General features: G+C 32.0%; 1 protein-coding gene across 1 annotated transcript in view; it reads right to left on the bottom strand.

Annotated features, from left to right (window-relative positions):
- The window catches only part of LOC137657532 (protein unc-13 homolog 4B-like), a 65,579-nt gene extending 50,024 nt beyond the window's left edge, over positions 1-15,555 (bottom strand). Inside the window, 2 exon segments of the mRNA XM_068391869.1 lie at positions 14,582-14,689; positions 15,378-15,555. Coding sequence (XP_068247970.1) covers positions 14,582-14,689; positions 15,378-15,555 — 286 coding nt within the window.
- Between the last annotated feature and the right edge of the window lie 9,059 nt (positions 15,556-24,614).

Below are 24,614 nucleotides of genomic sequence, written 5' to 3'. Positions count from 1 at the left end.
ATATATATATATATATATATATATATATATGTATATATATATATATATATATATATGTATATATATATATATATATATATATATATATATATATATATATATATACTGTATATATATACATATATGTGTGTGTGTGTGTGAATTTCACTATGTGCTTAAGCTCACTTGGTGGAGCGTATTCGATGTTGAAGGCTATTTGTGGCTTATTCGAAAATTTTTAAATCATAAGTGTTAGTGATAAAATTGATATATATATATATATATATATATATATATATATGTGTGTGTGTGTGTGTGTGTGTGTGTGTGTGTGTTTATGTATATGAATGTACGTATGTATGTGTATATCTATGCACGTTTGTATATGAATGTACATATGCATATGTATATCTATGCGCGTTTGTATATGAATCTACAGTATACAACAAAACTCATGATATTTGACTGATTTTCGATTCAAGGTCACTAAATGACATCTCTTACTTTCTTCACATTTCTAGAGAGACTAGGTTCCCTGGACGAAGCATTTTGGAACTTCGCTAATAAAAGATACAGTTCATTATTCGTGGGTATGAGTCATGGTATGATAATGAAACAATCTCCAATAGATTTTCGTAGATTTAAGAACAAAGCCATCAGAAGGATATTGGGAGTTAAATGGCAGGACAGGATTAGAAAGGAAATTATAAGAGAGATTACTCGAGTGCCATATGTGGATGAGATCACGATGAGGGGCAGATGGAGATGATTTGGGCATGCTCTTGACACTCTCCAAGAGAGATTAGTTCACCAAAAGTTCAGCTGGGCTCCACAAGGCACTAGAAGAGTTGGATGAACCAGGCCTATATGGCTGAGGACTATGAAGCGTGAAGTAGGTGATGATGAATGGAGAAGTATTGAATTGAAAGCTCAAGACAGAGACTACTGGCGAAATCTAACCGAGGCCCTTTGCGTCAAAAGGCGTAGGAAATGATGATGATGATGATGATGATGTTTTATCAAAATATTTAGATCATGGAAAAGGTAACCCAATAATCTTATTTTTCCAACCGTGACCTGAAGCTATAACTTTAGTTGACCGGTATTTCACCAGATTTTCGAAAATAAAGACATAACCCATCGACGTAACAACTTTGTATACATGACTAAAACAATAAACTGAAGGAGAAAGATTAAAAAGCCGTCGTAAGAGATGGGAGACCCCGCTACACAACCGTACAAGGAAACGGAGAGTTAACTAATTTTTATAATCAAGGATTAATTTTCATAATGATTTTCATTTCTCAATAGTAGCCAATCCATCGTACGCGAATGTTTATCATCTTGTGAGTCTGTGTGAGGAAAATATTTGTAACAGATTGCTTGACATTATTCCCAGATGGAATAAACAACCTAAGCTCACATACTAAATATTAATTACCACTCTCTTTCTAATATATATATATATATATATATATATATATATATATATATATATATATATATATATATATATATATATATATATATATATATATATATATATATATATATATACACACACACACACACACACACACATATATATATATATATATATATATATATATATATATATATATATATATATATATATATATATACAAGCTTACTATACCAAGAATTCAATGAAGTCTTTTAAAAGATGGAATTGTTCTTATTCCAATAGTTTTACTGAAATTTGCGTATCCATTTTTCCCATAGGCCTATGTATTTAAAAGAATTATACGTATCTGTTTTATTATAGTGGTCTGCCATTTACTTAACCTATAAAGTTTACATTATCAGATCATTATCTATTACTTGGTTTCTTAATGTCTTTAGGAAATTTCGTCTTTTGAGATTTGCTTAGAAAATTATACACAACTCGTGAAGGTTTAAATGGCTCAGTTTGCCCTTACTCGCCTTACTGTTATATGTGACTTGAGCTTCGCGCTTCTGATTATACAATTCTAATTAAGCCTATAGGCCAAGAAATAAAATAAAGAAGGATGTATACTACACGTAGACTGTGGATAAATTTTACAAATCGTACTTTATAGGCAGATTGACACCTTTTATAAGTTACAAGGTTTTATGCAAATATATATTGCTGCTATATGACATTTAGCCATGCCCTAGTATGTTACAAAGCCAAGTCCCCAGAGCCATATCATCATCATCATCATCACCATTATTATTATTATTATTATTATTATTATTATTATTATTATTCGACATATGTTGTTATTTAAGAAACTGCACATTATAGCAGTGGGTGAATATGTCTAACCTGATTATAGACTTCCGTTCGTAAAGTAAAAGTAAATAATAGAGAGGAACAATGAATTATATTTCTAATAGCGAAGATAACTCACCACCTCGCTCATTCACTTATTTATTTACCGATATTTTCTCTCCCTGAAGAAACCCATCGAGAGACTAGACCTATAAAGTAGTGTTGACAATAACCTAGGCTATGGCTTATAATAATTTATTACAAGTTTTGAAACTACGACCCTAATTAACTTTTGTTCTTTACACAAAACGATATAAGCAGAATTACATAACTTTGAATTCATATCCCAAATGCATAAGTTGTTACCATTAGATTAGACTATAGGGTTAAGTTTGATTTTTTCCCTTTTGACGCCCTCTTTCCAACTCTCCCACTATAGAGACAGACAGCTCCACAAAGGCACAAATAGTTTCATGGAGTCACGGTGACAAGGATTCGTTCTACGCTAACGTATTTTTTTTATTTTTTTATTATCATTATTCTAGCGCGATATCTTTTTTAACGATCCAATATTTTTTTCAATAATAAAATTTTACCTAACAATAGCCCAACGTTGTCTCACACATACACATATTTACAAAGTGAAATATAAGTTTTAATACTAAGTGGTAACTTAGGAACAACGCTCGTCCAATGCAAAAATAAAAAAGTGTCACCAGTTTTCTGCATACTGTACCATGATCGACCAACCAGGCATAAGGTTGAACCTATCGGTTTCTCTGGATCCCAGGTTTAACAACTAATCTTCTTATCCCTAGAAACAGACCTACCCTGAAAATCCTATAGAACCAGAAATGAACACAAGTGCTTATTGTATATTCATCAAGTCAGTTATTCTTGATAAGGCAACGATCCTCTTTGTATGTATTATGGAAATGCCATGTCTGCTGTGTTTCCCTAAAAATGCAGATGCGGGATTAAGTATATGTATCTCTCTCTCTCTCTCTCTCTCTCTCTCTCTCTCTCTCTCTCTCTCTCTCTCTCTCTCTCTCTCTAAACATTTACTTGTAAATGTTTAGCTCTGCACATGAATCTGTACCCAGGACTCTTTTCAGATGAATTAAACTCCGTTTAAAATAAAAAAATAAAAAAATACACTTCAACATCACATTAACTGACTTTGACCTTAATATTCTGGCACCTAAGAGATTAATGGGGCTTCAATATTTTTCATGTCAAATGCATCTTTCCTGTGCCATTTCTCTGAGCCAACCCAATACTCAGATCCAACCTCTCTCCGCACTACATCACACTACATAGAATTGCAAGTTGAAAACCACTCACGAATATGACACTGCAACCCACTCGGTGGATTAAATCAGGCATACTGAGGCCCCGAGGAGAGCAATTGGCCTCCGGCCTTCCAGACATCATATCAAAGGCGACGTTTTAAATCACCCACTTGCATGAATAACTCTTTATGATGAGCGGTTTCGACTCAGTCGAGCCAGAACCAGTCTGAGCCGGCTCTTTCGACAACATAGCTCTAGTGTAGGGATGCATATGCAGACGAGTTTTAAAATCTATATACTACGATTTTGAGCCTTTGTAAGCAGTGTTTACAGGTACGATAATATGAACTTTATGGAATAGTTCTGATTAATGTAATTTGATATTTTATCTAAGCTGCTATTGTAATCCGTGTCCTTGAGTGTCTGTTATTAGCTTTGTATCATCCTGAGCAACGATTAATTCACAAATACTAGCGTACACGACCCATCAAGAAAGGTTAAATATTTAGATAGTTATGCACACACAGACTTGCGGGAGATTCTGGTTTCAGAGTGTATTTATATACCTGGCAATGCCGCTGCGCGTGACCCTAAACATATATATATATATATATATATATATATATATATATATATATATATATATATATATATATATATATATATATATATATATATATATATAGCCAGAAACTCGGGATTTACTGTAAATCAGGAAGGAAGATGAGGTGTGAGGCTAAAGTTAAGAATAGGATAAAAACAGCATGGGGAAAGTGGAGGTAGGTAGCATGAGTATGTGATAAGAAAATGTCAATCAAGCTACTAGTCCAGATATATGGCACGGTAATAAGTCCAGTGTTAATTTATGGATCAGAAACTTAGGTTTTAAGACTAAAGACGGAAGCTTGAGGGAAGAGAGATGAAAATGCTAAGAGGGATTGTGGGAATATCGCTGTTTGAAAGATTGGAAAGTGATGAAATAAGAAGTATAATGGCAGGTGTGGTAAGGATTACAGAGATGATAAGAGTGTCATGACTGAGAGGATGAGCGAACGGGTTGAGGATGGATGGTGTGGAAGGCTTGTGAGGAACCTGTTAGGGGGAGAAGATCAAAAGGGAGGCAGAAAATTAGATGGCAAGATAAGTTAAAGGATGATATGGAGAGAAGAGCTTTGGTGAAAGAGGATGCCTTTGATCGAAAGCATTGAAGAAGGCGCATCAGGCAACCGACCCCTTAATGTAGGGATAACAGTGGGAAAGAAGATATAGCCAGACACTTTCTCTTTATTATATAAGGAGATTGTGTTATGGAGATAGCCTGAATCATGTAAAGTTACATTAGATAGAAACCATTCATGAGTTGTCCAAATATAAGCTATGATCTTTGTAAATATTAATAAACTGAAGGTCAAGTAATTAAATATATATATATATATATATATATATATATATATATATATATATATATATATATATATATATATATGTATATATACACACACACATATATATATATATATATATATATATATATAGAGAGAGAGAGAGAGAGAGAGAGAGAGAGAGAGAGAGAGAGAGAGACATCAAGTTCTAAAATGATAGCACATAGCCTAACGAACCGTTTCTAGACCACTTAAGATGAGAAGATTTCCCATAACCTTGAGTAAATATCTCAAACTTCTCATAATAAGAGAGAAGATGTAAAAAGGCTTAGAGTGAATGACATCAGGAAGGGGGAGTGAGTGCTTATAATCCAGAATTATACGATTACACTCCCTGTTCACCGTTTTTTTCCGCTTGATATCCAGAAAATGTCTTTGTTTCACTACAAAACAAAAGCTAAGTCATATTACGACGAATATTCAGTCTTGTCAAAGTCATATCATATTCAAAAGAAGAAAAGCGTGCGATAAAGTCCCCTTTAACCCTCTGTATACATTTATGGTTTCTTTTCTTAAGGTTCAAAGGTCACTCGTGAATGGCAGGGGCATGAAGCAGAGACAATGCCCTACCGAGCAGGACAAAGCCCAACAAACTAACAATATATACATATGATCAGTGCCCAAGACACCTTTTCACTCAAGCGAGGACCTGCAGGTAGACACAACTGTTAAATTGCATTATCCTTAGCCATAAAGAACTTTATACCTTAATTCAAGAAATACCTATAACTTGCTTAACAAATTGTGAATAGCTTCACTTACATGCCTTTAATAACTCATCTATAAACTTACCTACGATTACCGCTAAAGCATCTAAATACTCTAATTAAATGGTATTTTATAACTTTGCTAGATGTCATTACAATCGAACCAAAATTGTATTAATATCTTGACATAACAATATTCATGCCTTAGTTACAAAATACTTTATATTCTGGCTACATTCGTTCTATCCGTAATGAATATAAAAAAGAGTGGAAAACATTTGCACATAACGGAACCTAATTAGACAATTAAAACTGCAATGAACTTTAAAGTCTTGCGATCTTTATGCTGCCCTCCACGTAATGTAAAATGGTGATGTTGTACATTTAATGTAAAATTAAAATAATGTAAAAACCTATTCTTCTTTTCCCTGGGTTCTTGGCTAACATTACATCCTCATCATATTCATTATATAATAATAGATATTAGGATCGCTTCCATGTTACTCACATTACTTTGAGTATCCTAATGATAAGAAGACCATTACAGAGACGTATAATCTGAAACTGCCATTAGAAGAAAGTTTTCTATAATTCTCTGTTATCTCTCATAGGCTGACGCGGCCTTTCTTAACAAAGATACGAGTAGGCCTATGTATTGAAGATTGTTATCCATGAAATATTAAAAGGCCAAATAATAATCAAAACCAAAAAGAAAAAACAAATTTAATTCCCACGATTTTGTTTAAATATTTAAAATATTGAAAGAAAAAAATTATGGAACTGTCAGCATCTGAGACAGAAAACGTTCCTCGTAGAATGACTAATGGTATTTCCCAATGTTGAAAGACTTGTGTAATAACTTATATTTGCAATAATGGCATAAAAAAATAAAATACAAAATGTTAAAATAATTCAATAACCAAGTCCTGCCTAATGCTATGAAACTCTATGGACAGAATCAACTGTGTGCATGATGTTCTTGTTCAAAGTTCTTTTATAACGAGTCAACAAGAAGGAGCACATAGCGGTAGTGGCCGGCAACCAAGGTTCTGTTGACACCAATGTCGATGACGCAAAATGTTAGCGATGACGTCACACTTACTTGGACGTCATAATTGGGAGAATAGTGACGTAGTTTAACGCGTCATACTCACGTATACACTATATCGGTCTATTTTCCTTTTCTAAATCAAGATAAATAAATAAATATATATATATTTATATATATATATATATATATATATATATATATATATATATATATATATATATATATATATATATATATATACGTTTATGTGTGTGTGTTTGTGTGTGGGTGTAAAATTAAAATGAAAAAGGTAGATATATATTGTAATGAGCGTTATACAGAGAAATCATGAAAACAAAGAAAGCAATTAGGATAGCATTTAGAAATGCTAACACAAACGACAATTCAAAGAACCGAAAAGCTATATATCAAAGCAATTCCTTAAAATAGACAGAATTTGACAAAAGTGTTTGGAATTGTAATCCACCATTAGTAACAGCAACGGCGTTTTTTTTTTTTTCAGGTAAAAAAAAAATACCAACGTTACAAATCTACAGTGGATTAGTACCAGCATTCTTTTATAGCATCTTAATCAAAATCCTTTTCCTTTTTCGAGATTAAATTAGTTATTCTTTTTTCTTCAAAATCCAATAAAATATAAGAGTCGGCCATTTAAGAAGACATAAACAGTATATACCTGACATGAAAAGGATTAGACAGGGTCCGAATGAGGGTCAATGATTTGTTGCATAGAAATAAAACTGGATGATGATGACATGTTACTAATGAATATAAGAGATGTTGATCTTCTGGAGTACTTGCCATTTTGTTGGTGCTTCATTGTAGAGAATGCATTTGAGATGAAGCCTATCGTAGAAGACATTTTTTTCACAGCTATAAAGTGGATTCAGCCTGCCTATTCACTCGGTTTTAAATTCCGTACACTAACACGATACGAAGAAAACAAAACAAATGCAGGAACGTTATTCTATAATTACAAATTAATACGAAATTCAACTTAGGAATTCTTTCCAGTCAACACTAGAGTGATACTATGGATATGTCACTAGCAAACTTAGGTGCTCTCTGAAGGAGTTTTACTACATAGCGGCAAGTCCTGCAAGATAGGATTTGTGAGGGGGCATTTTATGGCGTGGTCACTGTGGTGTGTGGGATCCCACTGTTTCACGGGACCAATCTGAGAGCGTGTTGAGGAGGGAGAGTTGCCACTTCGCCTGATTAGGACTTTTTACTTGGGAAATACCTGTTATTTCCTTCTTCGGGTTCATCGTTCAAGCAAAGTGTTAAGAGAATTTCGAGTGGGATGTACCTCATGTTAAATTAATGCATACAAATATATATGTATACAAAGGCTATATACATACATAGGCCTATACGTAATAACATATGGCACGCTAATTCAATTAATTTTCCGGTTACCGCTATCATTAAAAGGCTTCGTTGCATAAGTTTGTCTCAAGACAGCGCAGTGAAAAGGAAAAAGAACCGTTCAGTTTTTATATCAGTAGGCCTATACATTATACTGTTTTTATTATTGTTGTGTTATATTCCATTCTCCTTAATTCATTCCATCATAGGGAAGAGAAAGGCACACTTGTAACAATTTTGTATTGATCTTTGAACGCCGACTTAATCACACTGTATCATTCTTAATACTATCTTATAGTAATATCAAACATATATTTCAGTTTGCTAAGATCCTGTTCTGGTTATTTATTTAGTAGCATGACCAATACAAGCTGGATCTAATACAAACATCATATTAATACCATTATTATTCTAAGAACATGTGACTAATAGATGATAAAATGACTTATCACACCTCTGACCCCACAGCCAGAAAGAAAATTTACCACGTGGCACCTTTATTAGGTAACCAATCCAAAGGTGACTTCGTCGGAGTTCTCAATTCGCTGTTAATGCACCTTTGAATAAGGCCCCCAACACCCCCTTCAATAAAAAATAAACAAAATACCAGTTTCCAACAGTTTTAATCTAATCGTAATATATTCGTTTAACGTTAGATGTTTTCAGTCAGTCAATGTAACTGTACCCTCTGAAGTCTTGAGTTTAATATTTTTTTTTCTGTTTCTCCTTTGATAACGGGATTGTTCACTTAACGTGAACTTGAGTCATCTTGACACCTAGAAAGTTTAGTTGTGTTGCTAATCGCACGAAAATAACATTACCTTTATCGTCGCTCAGCAAAACGATACTGACTTTCTTGGTGTTGTAAGATTCAAGTCGATATTCACAGAATTGTAAATATATATTTAGAGTTCACGTCATGTTAAAGTAGGTTATAAGGCGGGGGAAAGAAGTCCCGTTCAAAGACCTAGAGAGATATGTCGAGAAAATCCGTAAGAAGCTCAGATGAGCCAAACCTACAGTATGAAAGAGCGAATAGCTTTATACTGTCGAGACGTCCGCAAACGAAATTTAAGAACACATAAACGGGATTTTTGCTTCAGCAAAGACTGTCGACCACGTTGTTCAATATATCACCAAAATCATTCTAGAACATAATGTTATGAATAGTAAATTATTATGCACGAGTAGTCCAGTTATTAAAGATGTTTTTAATGTATTTACAAATAAATGTATATAAAAAAATGGGTTTTGGTGTAATTACAAATGCTGTTGGAAGATTCTGAAATGTAATTGTTAATGTTAGAACAATGTCTAGTAAGATAGTCATAGGTGTTATCGATTCATATCGCAGAACACACTATCGTTGGTTTGTTATTAGAATGACTACAGTTTGGCACTTGTTATTGCGTGGATTGGATATTGTATACAGAGAGAGCCGTTGTTCTGTTTATGATTTAAAGATTTAGGCCTACTTGAGTTCAACATGTCCTTAATTCCTCCTTAAAGCAATACAATGGTTAAAGATACTTCAGTGTTTGATCTTACATAAAAACTCCTTAATACTGTGACGAAGGAGGGAGAAGGTTGTGAACTCAAAGGCAGGATGCAATATACTGAGTACTATATTAAAGAACACTCTCCTTTATATACAAAACCTAAAGGCAACAGGAAAATACATGATCGAGGAAATGACAATGTTACAGAGGAAAACAGCAGACATGAATTTTCATGTTTGTTTTAGTGCGAGGGAAGAGCGAAGATACAAGCATAATATATACAAAAGGAATTATGTACAATTGTGTGACACACGGTTGGTACAATACACTTTTTTTTTCTGTTTTTCTTTGTGTGTGTGTTTTAATCTACACTTCATTTTATTTGTAAATATTATGCTTCCACTGACGAAGAATTTTCATTTTTAACCTTTTGAATTATAATCGAGGATAGCATAACAACTTTCGATAACAATGAGGATCCAATTTTACGTAGTTTCACGGCTCTAATCATAAGAAAAACAAAGTCAACCACTACTCATTATATGTGATATTATTATTATTATTATTATTATTATTATTAGGAAAAATATCCCAGTGAGGAGAGGAAATAAGGAAACAAATAAACTACATGAGAAGCAAGGAACAAGTAAAATAAAATATTCTAATACCAGTTGGTCTTCCTTGTGTGTTTATCTCGTTATCTCTAGGTTGAAATTAAAACAAAGGGAATGCATAAGTATCCATGTATTTTTCTAACTTTCATTTTGCATTGTATATGACTGTCTCCAATTACCTATTTCCATAGAGCTCACCGTAGGCTTACAAAATATTGCAAGAAGGAAATGCAAAGCCAAGAGCGCATGAAGTTCATATTCTGATGAAAAAAAAAAGACAATTAATAAGAATGAATAATTAAGCCGGAGTTCTACCTGTCTGGTGGAACTGAGTCGAGAATGACTTGGAAACTTGTCCCCCAAAAACACACGACATGATAAGAGAAACAAGTAAGTGGTAGACATTATTATTAATGTTTATCTTCACCCAGTAACGTGGGCGACATTTTCTAAAATCTTGTTAGGCCAAAGCTTTTTATAATTCTGGATACTTGTTTGGAAATGGTGGCCCAGAATAATTTTATTGATATATCTCCAAGGATACTCAGTATATATATATATATATATATATATATATATATATATATATATATATATATAAATGTATATGCACATCTATATATATATATATATATATATATATATATATATATATATATATATATATATACACACACACACACATATATATATATATAAATGTGTATACACATCTATATATATACATATATATATATATATATATATATATATATATATATATATATATATATACACACACACACACATATATATATATATATATATATATATATATATATATATATATATATATGTGTGTGTGTGTGTGTGTGTGTGTGTGTGTGTGTGTGTGTGCGTTTATATACTTTATTTTAATACATATATACTGTATACATAGTGATAGGCATTAAATAATCTTACTAAATTGAGAACATAATAAAATAACAGTATAAAAAGAAATAAGATATGAGAGATGTAATTGATGGAAATTTATGCAAATGGTGAGGTATCGTATATTCCCCGTATGAGCATCAGAAACTTGAAGACAAAATCGTAGTTGGCATATCTATGAAAATATATCAATATTTTGAAAGATCCTGTTTTGAACAAGCGTTAGTGAAAGTAATAGATATTTCAGTTACATTCACCTAAGAGAAAACTTTTTTTTTCTTTTTCTTTTTTGCCCAATCACAGTGTAGTTGACTCCTAAGCTGGCCTGGTTTATATCTAGACATAGGCTGACACTTGACCTCTCTCACGGAGCGCCCCAGCCAATCAGCAAGGAGTGTGGTGGTGCAGCTCTTGTACGAATAACCTAACCTTATTTAACACAACTTTAACCGGCCTAACTTAACATAACCTAACTGTTATTTCACGAAGGCATTAGCTCCATCCAATACAGTGATGCGCCAATGGTAATTCACCTGATTCTGTCTTATGATTCTAGACTATTTTTTTTTCCTTTTTTAATTACTTGATGAGGTTTGCCATGTGTTGGTATCCATGGAAATTTTGGTTTTATACCAGCTAAGGAACCATTTACATCTACTCAGATGAGAAGATGAGGAAAGGATAATCGAAGAGTTTTGTTTTATTGAGTTATTTTGTCAAGAAACAAGAAATAATTTACGTGAAATCTGCAATATGGTGTATGAGAAACTCTCTAGAATACTTGATGAGCGAAGCGCCCAAGAGAGAAGTATTATGAGGAAAATATGAGGTGCTGCTTGGGTATGCGATCTCATTTATGGCGTGATCACAGAAATTCAAAATATATCCCAGATTAAAAGTGGAATTATTACTCAAAAGTGTCCATGAAATATACAATTCATAAATAGTGACTCTTTTGAGTAATTACTCCATTCTTAATTTAGTATATACTTTGAATTTTTGAAACTACGCCATAAATGAGGTCGCATACCAAAACAGCACCAAATAATATTTAAAAAAAGTCCCTGTATGCTAAATACCATAACGTGACCACTATTTTGAACTACAGTTAATACAAAATAATGATAAAAAGTAATAATAATAATATCCTGGATAAAAGATGGGAATAACCCAAAACCCGTATTCTAATCTAGGAAACGTTTATGCGAAAGTCAGACGAGTTGTTGAAAATCTTTTGTTCTTGAAAGTTGTGCAGTTTAACAGCTCTCTTTTATGCTGACGACCTTAACCACAATGTGACTCTTCTAATACAGGAAAAGCAAGTGAAATTCTTAAACTTCTAATAATTAATGCAGCTCTCTCTCTCTCTCTCTCTCTCTCTCTCTCTCTCTCTCTCTCTCTCTCTCTCTCTCTCTCTCTCTCTCTCTCTCTCTCTCAATATATATATATATATATATATATATATATATATATATATATATATATCTATATATATATATATATATATATATATATATATATATATATATATATATATATATATATGTACATATATATATATATATATATATATATATATATATATATATATATATATATATATATGTATATATATACATGTGTGTGTTTGTGTGTGTGAATATAATGTATAAGTATAAGAATCGCATCTTTAGTCTCTCTACAATTAAAGAAATATACTACGGAAACCATTGACTACGTATCTGAATTATATTTGTCCTATGTACTCGGCAGTTATCAACTTTTCATTCACAATGAATTCGTATATTTTAGGTACCTTGTTTATGAAATAGGGACTATCAAACGAACCCTTAAAAATGGCTAATCCTCAAAAGACACAATTGGGGTGTTGAAGCAAAATCTGATACACAATCTTAGTAAAACTATTGAACTAAGCTTGAAAGAGATCGAAAGTCATCTCCGTGGGAAAATAAATTTATGGAGGTAGAGATATTATTGGAAAAAGGATGCAGTTGACGACCAAGAATATCTGAAGAAAACATCTATCATGTAAGACAAGCTTTTAATCGTTCTCGTACAAAGTACATATGTACAGCTTCCAAACACTTACAACCTTTTTTTTATCTTTTATTACGAAAATACAATTACATTTTATTAAATTACATTTTTTCTTTCTTTTATAAAGAAATATTCCTTTACAAATAATATTTTACATTTTCCATATATACATTATAATATATATCTATTATAATATGAAAAAAATACAATTTTATTATTTTTCTAAATATGTTTTTAGTTGGAAACATACTGATCTGGGAAAATATATTTAACATGCTTCGTATATCCAATAATATTTACATTAAATGTATTTAACAGTTTATTCTTTATACACTTGATAATTTGCTGTCCAGCACATATTCCCAATTGTCTTGCCATCCAGATACTGGAAATAAAATCTGCTATTATTACCATTGCTGAATTTTCATCCCCTTTTGAGTTCGCTTCAAAATCTAGTTTTATAATTCTTAACCTGTTATTAGTTTTTAATTTACAACATTTTCTAATCAAATCAAATACCTAGGACAACATATTCTTAATGAAAGGACAGAAATATACCAAATGCATATTAGTTTCTATGTATCCACAACCGCATTCCGTAACATCTTTTATTTTCATCATAACTAGCCTATCATCTGTACATAAAATTTCATGAGCGTACTTAAACTACATTTCTCTACATTTATTTTCTATATACTTATTGTTTACATGTTCCCAAATTAGTTTCCAGTTGACAAGTGGATACAATTTTGCAATATTTGTTTTTCATTAAATGTTCATATACCACTTGCGTTCTTATCTGTGGATAAGAGGTCGCCTTATTAACACTTCGTAATATATTTACCATACTTTCATAAAAAGTTGGTGTAAAAATAGAGCAATCCTGATGTTGGCTTTCATTTTCTATCAGGTAGGTTGCTCTGACTTTACAATAATAAACAATTATTTGGTAACCAAAACAACGATCTTTTAAACATTTTAGAAATGTGCTAAACATGATTGACCCGGCGTTACACTGGATATCAATAATTCCACAGCCACCTCTTAATTTTGACAAAAACATAGTTTTCCTTGCAAAAGGTTCACAGTTGCAGCTCCACAAATATTTGAAAATATTTTTCTGAATTCGTTTTACATAATCCCCTGGAGCTGGGTATACATGTACCGTATACCACAATTTTACAAGAATTTTACAATTTGCAATTATTGCTCTTTGAAACATTGTTAATATTCGGTTATGATAGATCCCAATGATTTTATTTATGCTACTTTCTAATATATTCCAGCTCAAATCTAAACTGTTGATAATCGTTGCTATGATATATGCCTAAAATTTTGCAACAACTTTCCAATACTTTTAAACCATAATCTACCCATGCTGCCCTTTCTTTCTAGTTACAAATACCAAAAATTTAAGTTTTACCTCTATTGAGAACTGCACCTGAAGCGTTCTCATATTCTCTGATAACATTGAAACATTCCTCTAGTGCCATATCACAAGTAATAATTATAACAGAGTCATCTGCATAACCTAGCAATAATACATGCAAATTATTTGGCAATTGTAAACCGTAATCAAACAACCTCTTCTTAATCATTCTGTAAAATACTTCCTGATAAATGATAAATAACAGCATAGATAATGGACAACCTTACCTTACAGATTTATTGACAGGAAAAGGATCAGAGATATGACCATTTATACATAATATACTTTCAGCACCTGCATATAACATTTTAATCGAATTAACAACATTGTTATCAAACCCAAAGCTTTGTAGTATTCTAAATAGAAAATTATGATCGACACGATCAAATGCCTTTGACCAATCCAAGTTCATCAAGACTGCATTAGTGTTACTCTCATTTAAATAGAATATTAAATCTCTAATAAAAAAATTTAAATTATTAATTGATCTATTTTCAAGAAAAACAAAATTGCTCCTGTGATATCATCAAATGTAAAACCTTTATAATCCGTCTTGATATAATTCTTGTTATGATCTTAAAATCAACATTTAACATTGTCAAAGGTCTCCAATTATTAATAATATCTAAATCCCCTTCCTCAGGTATGATGGATATAACCCCATTGTTTTTCTTTGAAACATTCTTGTTCCTGAACACAAACTTTATCATTTCAATAAAATCCCTTTTAACAATATTCCAACATTTCTTATAAAACCCAACCGGCAGTCCATCTATACTCGAGCTTTTACCATTTTTCATGCCCCGAATGGCATCTAACACTTCTGTTTCACTGACTGTTTTTGTTAATATTGTATTATGTTCATATCCTATAACTTTCTCTATAATATTCAAGAACTCATTTTGCCTATCCATATCACATTCTTCTTTCCTGAATAAATTCTCAAAATGTTCTCTCACATAATCCATGATGGTTTTTGGGCTTATTATTTCACTTCCATCATCTCTTTTTATCTTACTTAAAAAAACTCCTTGCCCTTTTCTCTCTTCTAAGTAAATACGCCGATAGCTGTTCCCCTCTCATATGGTTTTCAACTTTAGCCCTTACCTTTATGCCTTCACATATTTCATTTTGAATAATATTTATTCTTGATTTCAACTGATTTGCAATATCAAGATTACCAGGCTCTAAATTAGATTTCCCAATTTCTTGCATAAACTCATAATTTAGCAGATTTAACAGACCGCATTTCTTCTTATTTACTTGTTTTGAGCGTTTAAAGAAGAAATTCTTGAGTTTAACTTTTTGAAAAATCCCACTACAAAAATATATTGTCAAAATTACATTTCTTTCTTCGAATAAATTCCCAGCATATAGTAAAATTATCTGCGGTAATGTCATTTTCAAGTATACTACAGTTCAATTTCCAGTATCGCTTCCCTATTTTTACAATATTTTCTAATCTTAAGGATAATTTTACAGCACAGTGATCTGACCAACTCAAAGGAACTCTATGAATGTTAGAGATATTATTTTGGAAATCTTTGACATAAAACCTATCCAGTCTAGAACCATATTTTTCTCTCACAAAAGTATACGTATTCAGGTTGGTGATTTATGATAAACCAAGCATCCTTCAATTTTAAACTATTTTCTCAGGTCCAGAAGCGATTTTGACAGCAGATTATTATCAGGATTTGAGCAATCTCTCATGCTTGTAATGCTATTCTAATCAACACCCATTATTATATTAATAATATTGTTTCTTAAGAAATATAAAATATCACTGCCAAACAGTTTTTCTCTTTCTCGTTTTTTATCACTGCCTAAAGGAGCTTATACATTAAAAATTTGAATTCGATCATTTGAAACTCGACATACCGCACTTATAACAAAACCATTTGCATCATTTTTTTTAATTTAAAATTTCCACATTAGATGTGTTATTAACAAGTATAGCTAAACCTCCTTTAAGATTTTGAGAATAATTCATGAGAATCTGACAATACTTTTCTAGGTATTCAAATTTTCTTCTACCTTTGATATTGTGCTCTTGAATAAAAATTATATCAAGTTTATACAAAAACATGAAATTAATCAACTTCATCTGCTTATTTACATTATTTAATCCATTTACATTTATTGTGGCAACATTTAACATGTATGTATTGAATGTCAAAGTATTGATGGGTAAAAGAAGAACATAGAAACAAAAACTTTAACAATGTTTTGGTTTCTTAGAATGATTTCTATACAAATTGTACGAGGAATCACTTTCATCCGAAACATCAACATTTTTCGTGCCCATTGCCTTATCCTTTTTAAGAGTTATTCTTAATTCATTACCAACACCCTGTTTAGTATGCCAAGTCCCACTTTCCTTATCAACATTGGAGAAAACACGAGTTTCATCTAATTCCAAAGCAGCGATTTAACTTTCCTCGCTTACAATCCCACATTCCTCGGTTGTATTTTGACACTTATTAACATTTGTATATTCCTCCTCATTGCCTCGCTCATTTATATTATCTACATCATTTCCTAGATTTATTGTATTTACTCTATCGTCTTCATCTATTACATAGTGAACCACTGCTTCCACTAATGTAGTTTTCATTTCACATGTTCCAATCTCCTGTGATTTAATAGTTCCTTCACACTGAATATACTCTCCTGTGTCATCGTCGCAGTTGTCATTAACATGCTTTTCGTTCTTCTCGTTTGGTATTCCCTGCCTTTCTTCTACAACCGGAAGAGTGGATTGGGAATCTTTGATATGTTCCCCCTCATCTCCAATTTCTACCTATACAATATCTTCTTGTTAATGGATCTTTTTTCCTTCTCTTCATGATGAACGATTTCCGGTCCTTCTCCTATTTAGGTTGATTTCTGGGAATTCTTCTTCACTTAACAAGGGTCTACTCATTTCATACTCACAATCTTTTATCATGTGTCCTTCTGCTCCGCATCTATAGCGTGTACGTAGTTGTCCATTATAAATAAAGGACATAGCATAACCATGGTTTGTAATGGAAGAAGGGATATTTTCCTTTAACCGCATTGCAGCCGTCCGAACTCCTGTTAATAATCCTTTATAGGGGCCATATGAAAACCTTTTTTTTTTTCTTATATTCTCAACTTTTCCATATCTCGACAAAAATAGAGTTAAAACATCACCTGGAATTTCGAATGGTGCATTCCTTATTGATACGTAGGTTATAGATGAACTTAGATTCTTAACTTGAACAATTCCACTCTTGTCGTAACTGATTTTCTTGTCTTCATATCTCTCCATCAGTTTCTTAAATATGCTAGGTACCACTTTTACTATTACTTTATTTCTACTTACTGACTGCACACCTATCACTTCATCCAGGGCGAGTCCCATGCTCTTAAAAAGGGCGTCACTCACTATTTCCATAGTTGGATAAACTGTAAATTGCAATCCAAAGGAGTCTGTCCTCCTCAGCGGTGCTGAATACGTTCCCATTTTCCTGAAGTTCATTTTTCCCTCAATAGATGGCGGTAGTGTCGCCCAACCCCAACCGGGATTCGGGTATTCCAGTTACTTTCAACCGTGTTCACTTAATATAGGCTATAAATACAGTAGTTCAATACACCGAAGAAAAACACCAATAAACAAATCACACAATTCAAACCCTATTAATGGGTTACTCACTATATTTTGAGGTGTAGCCTTCCTATAGTACACTGGAGAAACTTCTCAACAGAGAGCGGTCCAAACGTCGTCTGAATATAAACTACAATCTTCTCCTCCAACATTTACAACTACCACGTTCAGCAGTGCATAAAATCCTGCAATAGAACTTGAGTTTTGCGCTTACAAAGTCCAACACTTACAGGTGCTCCATCCAATGATAAACCAAGACGAAAAGAGCTTGTAGTTAACATGCTAGAACGAATGGCTGAGGATGAAACGTTCTAAACCGAGTTTATTTATTGAAGAGGCAACCTTTCCTGTTGCAAGTCAACTAAACACACATTATGTGAGTATCTGGGGATCTGAACATCCTAATGTGATAGTCTTAAGTGATTGGGTGGTGTGGAATCATGTGCAATCGAATAATTAGTCCATTTTTCTTCAACGAGACATCAGTTACTACAGACGTTTACCTTGACCTTTCGACAGAATTAATGTTTGGCATCAAAGGTAGATAACCTACCACCAACCATCATTTTCTAACTAGATGAAGCATTGCATGGTCATGGGTTCCTATATAAAAAAAATTCCAGGCAGGTGGATTTGAAGAGATGGTCCGATTCACTGGCCATCCCGTACACCGTATATCGCTCCCATGGACTTCTTTCTATGGGTTAAAGTTAAAGATATAGAGTATCGAACAAAGCTACAGGACATCAGCGATTTCAAGCAAAATATCACAGAGTATATTGCCGCCAATAACGAGGCTAAGCTAAAACAAACTTAGCAAGAAATTGATCACCATTTTGATATACTTCGTGTATCTAACGGTGCCCATATAGAGGTGTATTGAATGATGCCAAAAATATTTTCTCCACTTTTTGTTATAATTTCCACTTACTTGTCTATTTATTTGGTTTTTGTAATATTTTTTTTTCAAATAGAAAATAAACTTTCTAAACACTATCATATATTTGGTTTTTGTAATATATTCTTTTCAAATAGAAAATAAACTTTCTAAACACTATCATATATATACATATATATATATATATATATATATATATATATATATATATATATATATATATGTATATATATATATATGTATATATATATATATATATATATATATATATATATATATATATATATATATATATATATATAAAATGTGTTCACTCGGGCACACTACTCTATCTTATTTCTCTTCCTCTTGTTTTTTTAAACTTTGTATATATTAAATGTTTATTTTCCTGTTGTTACTGTTCTTAGAATATTTCATTTTAATTGTTAGTTACCTTTCTTGTAGTTTCCTTATTTCCTTTTTTATTGGGCTATTATCCCTGTTGGAGCCCTCGTGCCTCTAGCAGTCTGCTTTTCCAACTATGGTTGTAGCCTAGTGAATGATAATGATAATAATAATAATAATAATAATAATAATAATAATAATAATAATAATAATAATAATAATAATAATGAAAATATACATATATATATATATATATATATATATATATATATATATATATATATATATATATATATATATATACACACACACCCTCACGCGCACACACACACATATATATCTACGTATATATTATTATATTATATAAATATATATATATATATATATATATATATATATATATATATATACATATATATATATTTATATATGCATATATATATATATATATATATATATATATATATATTTATATATGTATATATATAAAATATATATAAATAAATATATATATATATACATATATATATATATATATATATATATATATATTTATATATATATATATATATATATATACATATATATTTTATATATATACATATATAAATATATATATATACATATATATATGTATATATATAAGATATATATATATATATATATATATATATATATATATATATATATATACATATATATATATATATATATATATATATATATATATATATATGAATATATATATATATATATATATATATATATATATATATATATATATAAAGAGAGAGAGAGAGAGAGAGAGAGAGAGAGAGAGAGAGAGAGAGAGAGAGAGAGAGAGAGAGAGAGAGAGAGGTATTAGGTTGACCAGGGCACCAGCGACCCGTTGAGATACTACCGATGGAGAGTTATGGGGGGCCCTTTGACTTGCCAGACTACGTGTCAACACAGATCACCAAACAATTCTTCTTCTGTCGAGGGGTTAAACACTGCACTGTAACTGGTCAGTGGCCACTTTCCCCTTGACAAGGGTAGAAGAGACTCTTAAGGTATGGTAAGCAGCTCTTCTAGGCACACTATTCTATCTTATTTCTCTTCCTCTTATTTTGTTACAGTTTTTATGGTTTATATGGGAAATATTTATCCTATGCTGTTACAGTTCTTGAAATGTATTTTTCCCTTTTTCCTTTCCTCACTGAGATATTTTGCCTGCTGGAGAGACCTGGCTTATATCATCCTGCTTTTCCAACTATAGTCATTTTTTTTAACGAGGCAGATCTGCACCGATTCCCAGGGGTGTCCTTTATCTCAGAAAATTTCCTAATAGCTGATTGGTCGGAAGTATTTTTGTCCGAATACCATCATTATTTTCAAATGATTACAAAGCAATGTGAATCAAAACTTATTTACTAATCTAAATTTCTCCCTTATATATAGGTTTTGTCAATAATAATGTTAAATAATGTTAAATAAATGAATATATTATAAAGTATCGTGATGGTAAATCTAAATTTATTAACAACACCCCCCGATGTCAACGACAGGAACTTGTTTTCGGTTGCACGCTGCATAATTTTGTTACTTTTCACATATTTCAACACGAATTGAGAAAAATTACACTAAGAATAAAGAAAAACAGGTTATTGTAAACTTACTTTGAATACCAGAATCTACTAAAAACGTGGAGTTGATAAAACTAACTAATGGTGAAATTAGTGGTTCGGTTAAAGCAAGAATCACCTAGAGTGGGTCCTGGGTAAAAAAGTCAAATTGTAACTTTGCGGTGAAATAATGAATTCGTTTAATTGCCATTTTTATGCAAGTTATGGAACTCTACAATATCCTCAAACCGAAAATATTGCTATTAATAAAATCTAAACCTTTTAAAAAAAATAATCCCTTTCTATACGGACTTACATCATAGCTCTATGATGTACAATAAGTCTGTATAGAAAGGGTTTTCTATTATTTTCGTGAAAGTTTACATTCTAGTGTATTGCGTAAAATATGTAGCTTGTACACATGCTTAATAAATCAGTGATGTCACACATGCATGCATATGTGTGTGTTCTGACATCTCGACTGACGTCTCTCTCTTCTCCCTTTTTATACGACTTACATTATAGGCTTATGATGGAAATCCGTATAGAAAGGGTTTGTTATTTTTTTCGTAAAGTTTTAGATTTTATTGATAGCGATATTTTCGGCTGAGGGTACTGAAGTGTTGCATAAATTGAATAAAAAATACAAATAAACAAATTCATTATTTCACCGCAGAGTTGCAATGTGAGTCTTCCTTCAACCGAACCGCTATTTTCACCATTAGTTAGTTTTATCAATTCCACGTTTTTAGTAGATTCTGGTATTCAAAGTAAGTTTATAATAACATGTTTCTCTTAAATCTTAGTGTAATTTGTCTCAATTCGTTTTGAAATATGTGAAAAGTAACAAAAATATGCAGCGTGCATCCGAAAACCAGCTCCTGTCGTTGACTTCGGCGGGTGTTGTTATTAATTTTAGATTTACCATCACGATACTTTATAATATATTTAGTTAACGTTATTTATTGACAAAGCCTACATATAAGGGAGAAATTTAGATTAATAAATAAATTTCGATTCACATTACCAAGTAATCATTTGAAAACAATGATGGTATTCGGACAAAAATACTTCCGGCTAATCAGCTATTAGGAAATTTTCCAAGGTGTAAATCTACCTCGCTAAAAAAAATTGACTATAGGGTTGTAGCTTAGCAAGCTACAATAACAATAAGAAATAATATATATATATATATATATATATATATATATATATATATATATATATATATATATATATATATGCATCAAATGACTAAAATAAAAAGTAATTTGTACCCAGTAAGTAAGTTAACATCATCAGGGTTTTTTTTTTTTCACAGTTCATTTATTTTTATTATTCTGATTCTACTACCTTCAAGTAAACGACCTTGAAAAAAACCAAATTCTCTTTGTAGCAAATAAGGTACGTGACCAAACATTACGTTGATTTTTGCGTATCAAAACATCCCCCGAAAGAAGGAAAAATCAGTATACTCCTTTACCAAGTTTTTCAAGTGTTCTGAGAAATTTCGATAATCGTCGTTTCAAAGATATTCAATCTAAAGGACATTCGAAATAAGATCTAAAGAATTAATGGTCTTTACCCGAGCGTGTGAAGTTTCCCCCCCCCCCCTCTCTCTCTCTCTCTCTCTCTCTCTCTCTCTCTCTCTCTCTCTCTCTCTCTCTTATTCGAAGAATAATAAAATTTAGTTCGTCGTAAACTTACCCTTAACACACACACATACACACACACACACACACACAAAACATGAAATATCTGAGCAGTGAGTAGTTGAGTAAGCAACAGAAGAAGACGCACAACGTGAAGTTACAAACTTGTCATAACTTCCAAAGCGCGGTTCTCGAGATTTCATCCTTGTCACATCCCCATCAGAGCATTTGAGAAACATTTAGATAAAATCTAAATATACAGTTTCATCCTTGCAGTCTACGTGTAACTCGTAAGACTCGAAACAAAAGTTTGGGTGAATTACTTCGTTTCAAATTTGTTTGTTTCACGACACTTCCGATTCACTGGATATCATCGTTTGTCTTCCTTTTTATAGTGAGAGAGAGAGAGAGAGAGAGAGAGAGAGAGAGAGAGAGAGAGAGAGAGAGAGAGAGAGAAATGCCGTGGAACCAAAGTTATCTTGGCACGTTAATGTGCTGTTTTTATATTAAACACCAGGACAATCTCCCAAGGAGTAAAGACATTAGGAAATTGTAATAAGAAAATGATTAGATAAAGTGCCTTCCGTATATCTAAATGTAAATGACTATGAATCTTATATAAACAGCATATATATATATATATATATATATATATATATATATATATATATATATATATATGTATGTATATATATATATATATATATATATATATATATATATATATATATATATATATATATATATATATATATCTTCTTTGTCTACATCTTTTCCCACTTCTATGAGGGGTTGATGTTTCTGGTCAGCTTTCTCCATCTACCTCTATCCCACACCTCATCACCGGTTAATCCCTTTGATCGAAGGTCATCCTTGATACAGTCCACCCACCTCCGCTTTGGTATCCCTCTCCTTCTCCTTCTCCTTCCCTTGACATGACCGTAGTACCTCAGTCTACTTTCTTGGATCTTATCTAATAGTTTTCTAACTCCTGTGGTACCCCTAATTACCTCATTCCGTATCTTATCTCTTCTTGTCACCCCCTACATCCATCTCAACATTCTCATCTCTGCCACATCCATTTTCTTCCCTTCTGTCTTCTTTATTGCCCACGTCTCCGCTCCATATATCATAGCCGTTCTCACAACTGTCCTGTGCATTTTACCTTTCAACTTAACCCCTATTCTCCTGTCGCATAGTACTCCACGCACTTATTTCCAGTTCTTCCATCCTGCTTGTATTCTGTGGTTTATTTCTGCCCCCAGATCACCATCCTCTGTAACTGTTGATCCTAAATACCTGAAATTTTTAACTCTTTTCAATCTCTCTCCTTGTAAACTAACTTCCCCATTCTCGCCATTTTTCAATCTCCAATACGCTGTCTTTTTCCTGCTGATCTTCAATCCCCTATTTTCCAATTTCTTTTCTCCACTCCAGTTTTTCTTCTACTACCTCTCGCCTAGTGTTACACAGTATAACATTTTCAGCAAAAAGCATACACCAAGGAGACTGATCTCTAATACCTTGTGTTACTTCATCCATGACCAGATCAAATAGGTAAGGGCTCAATGCAGACCCCTGATGTAGTCTCACATTTAATGGGAAACTTTCTGTTAGGCTTATATTGCTCTTAACATTTGCTTCTGCCTTTTCATATATATGTTGAGTGATTCTTACGTATTTCTCAGGGACTCCCTTTTCGCTCATTCATCTCCACAGCTCCTGACGTGGTATTCGATCGTATGCCTTCTCCATGTCAATGAAGACCGTATGTAATCCTTTTTGTTTCTCCCGATGTTTTTCTATCATCTGTCTCAAAGCAAATATTGCTTCTACAGTCCCTCTTCCTGGCATGAAT

Source organism: Palaemon carinicauda, chromosome 18, assembly GCF_036898095.1.
Source record: "Palaemon carinicauda isolate YSFRI2023 chromosome 18, ASM3689809v2, whole genome shotgun sequence".
Lineage (NCBI taxonomy): Eukaryota > Metazoa > Arthropoda > Malacostraca > Decapoda > Palaemonidae > Palaemon > Palaemon carinicauda.
The sequence above is the reverse complement of the archived record's forward strand: the minus strand, read 5'-3'. Positions and strand labels throughout refer to the sequence as shown.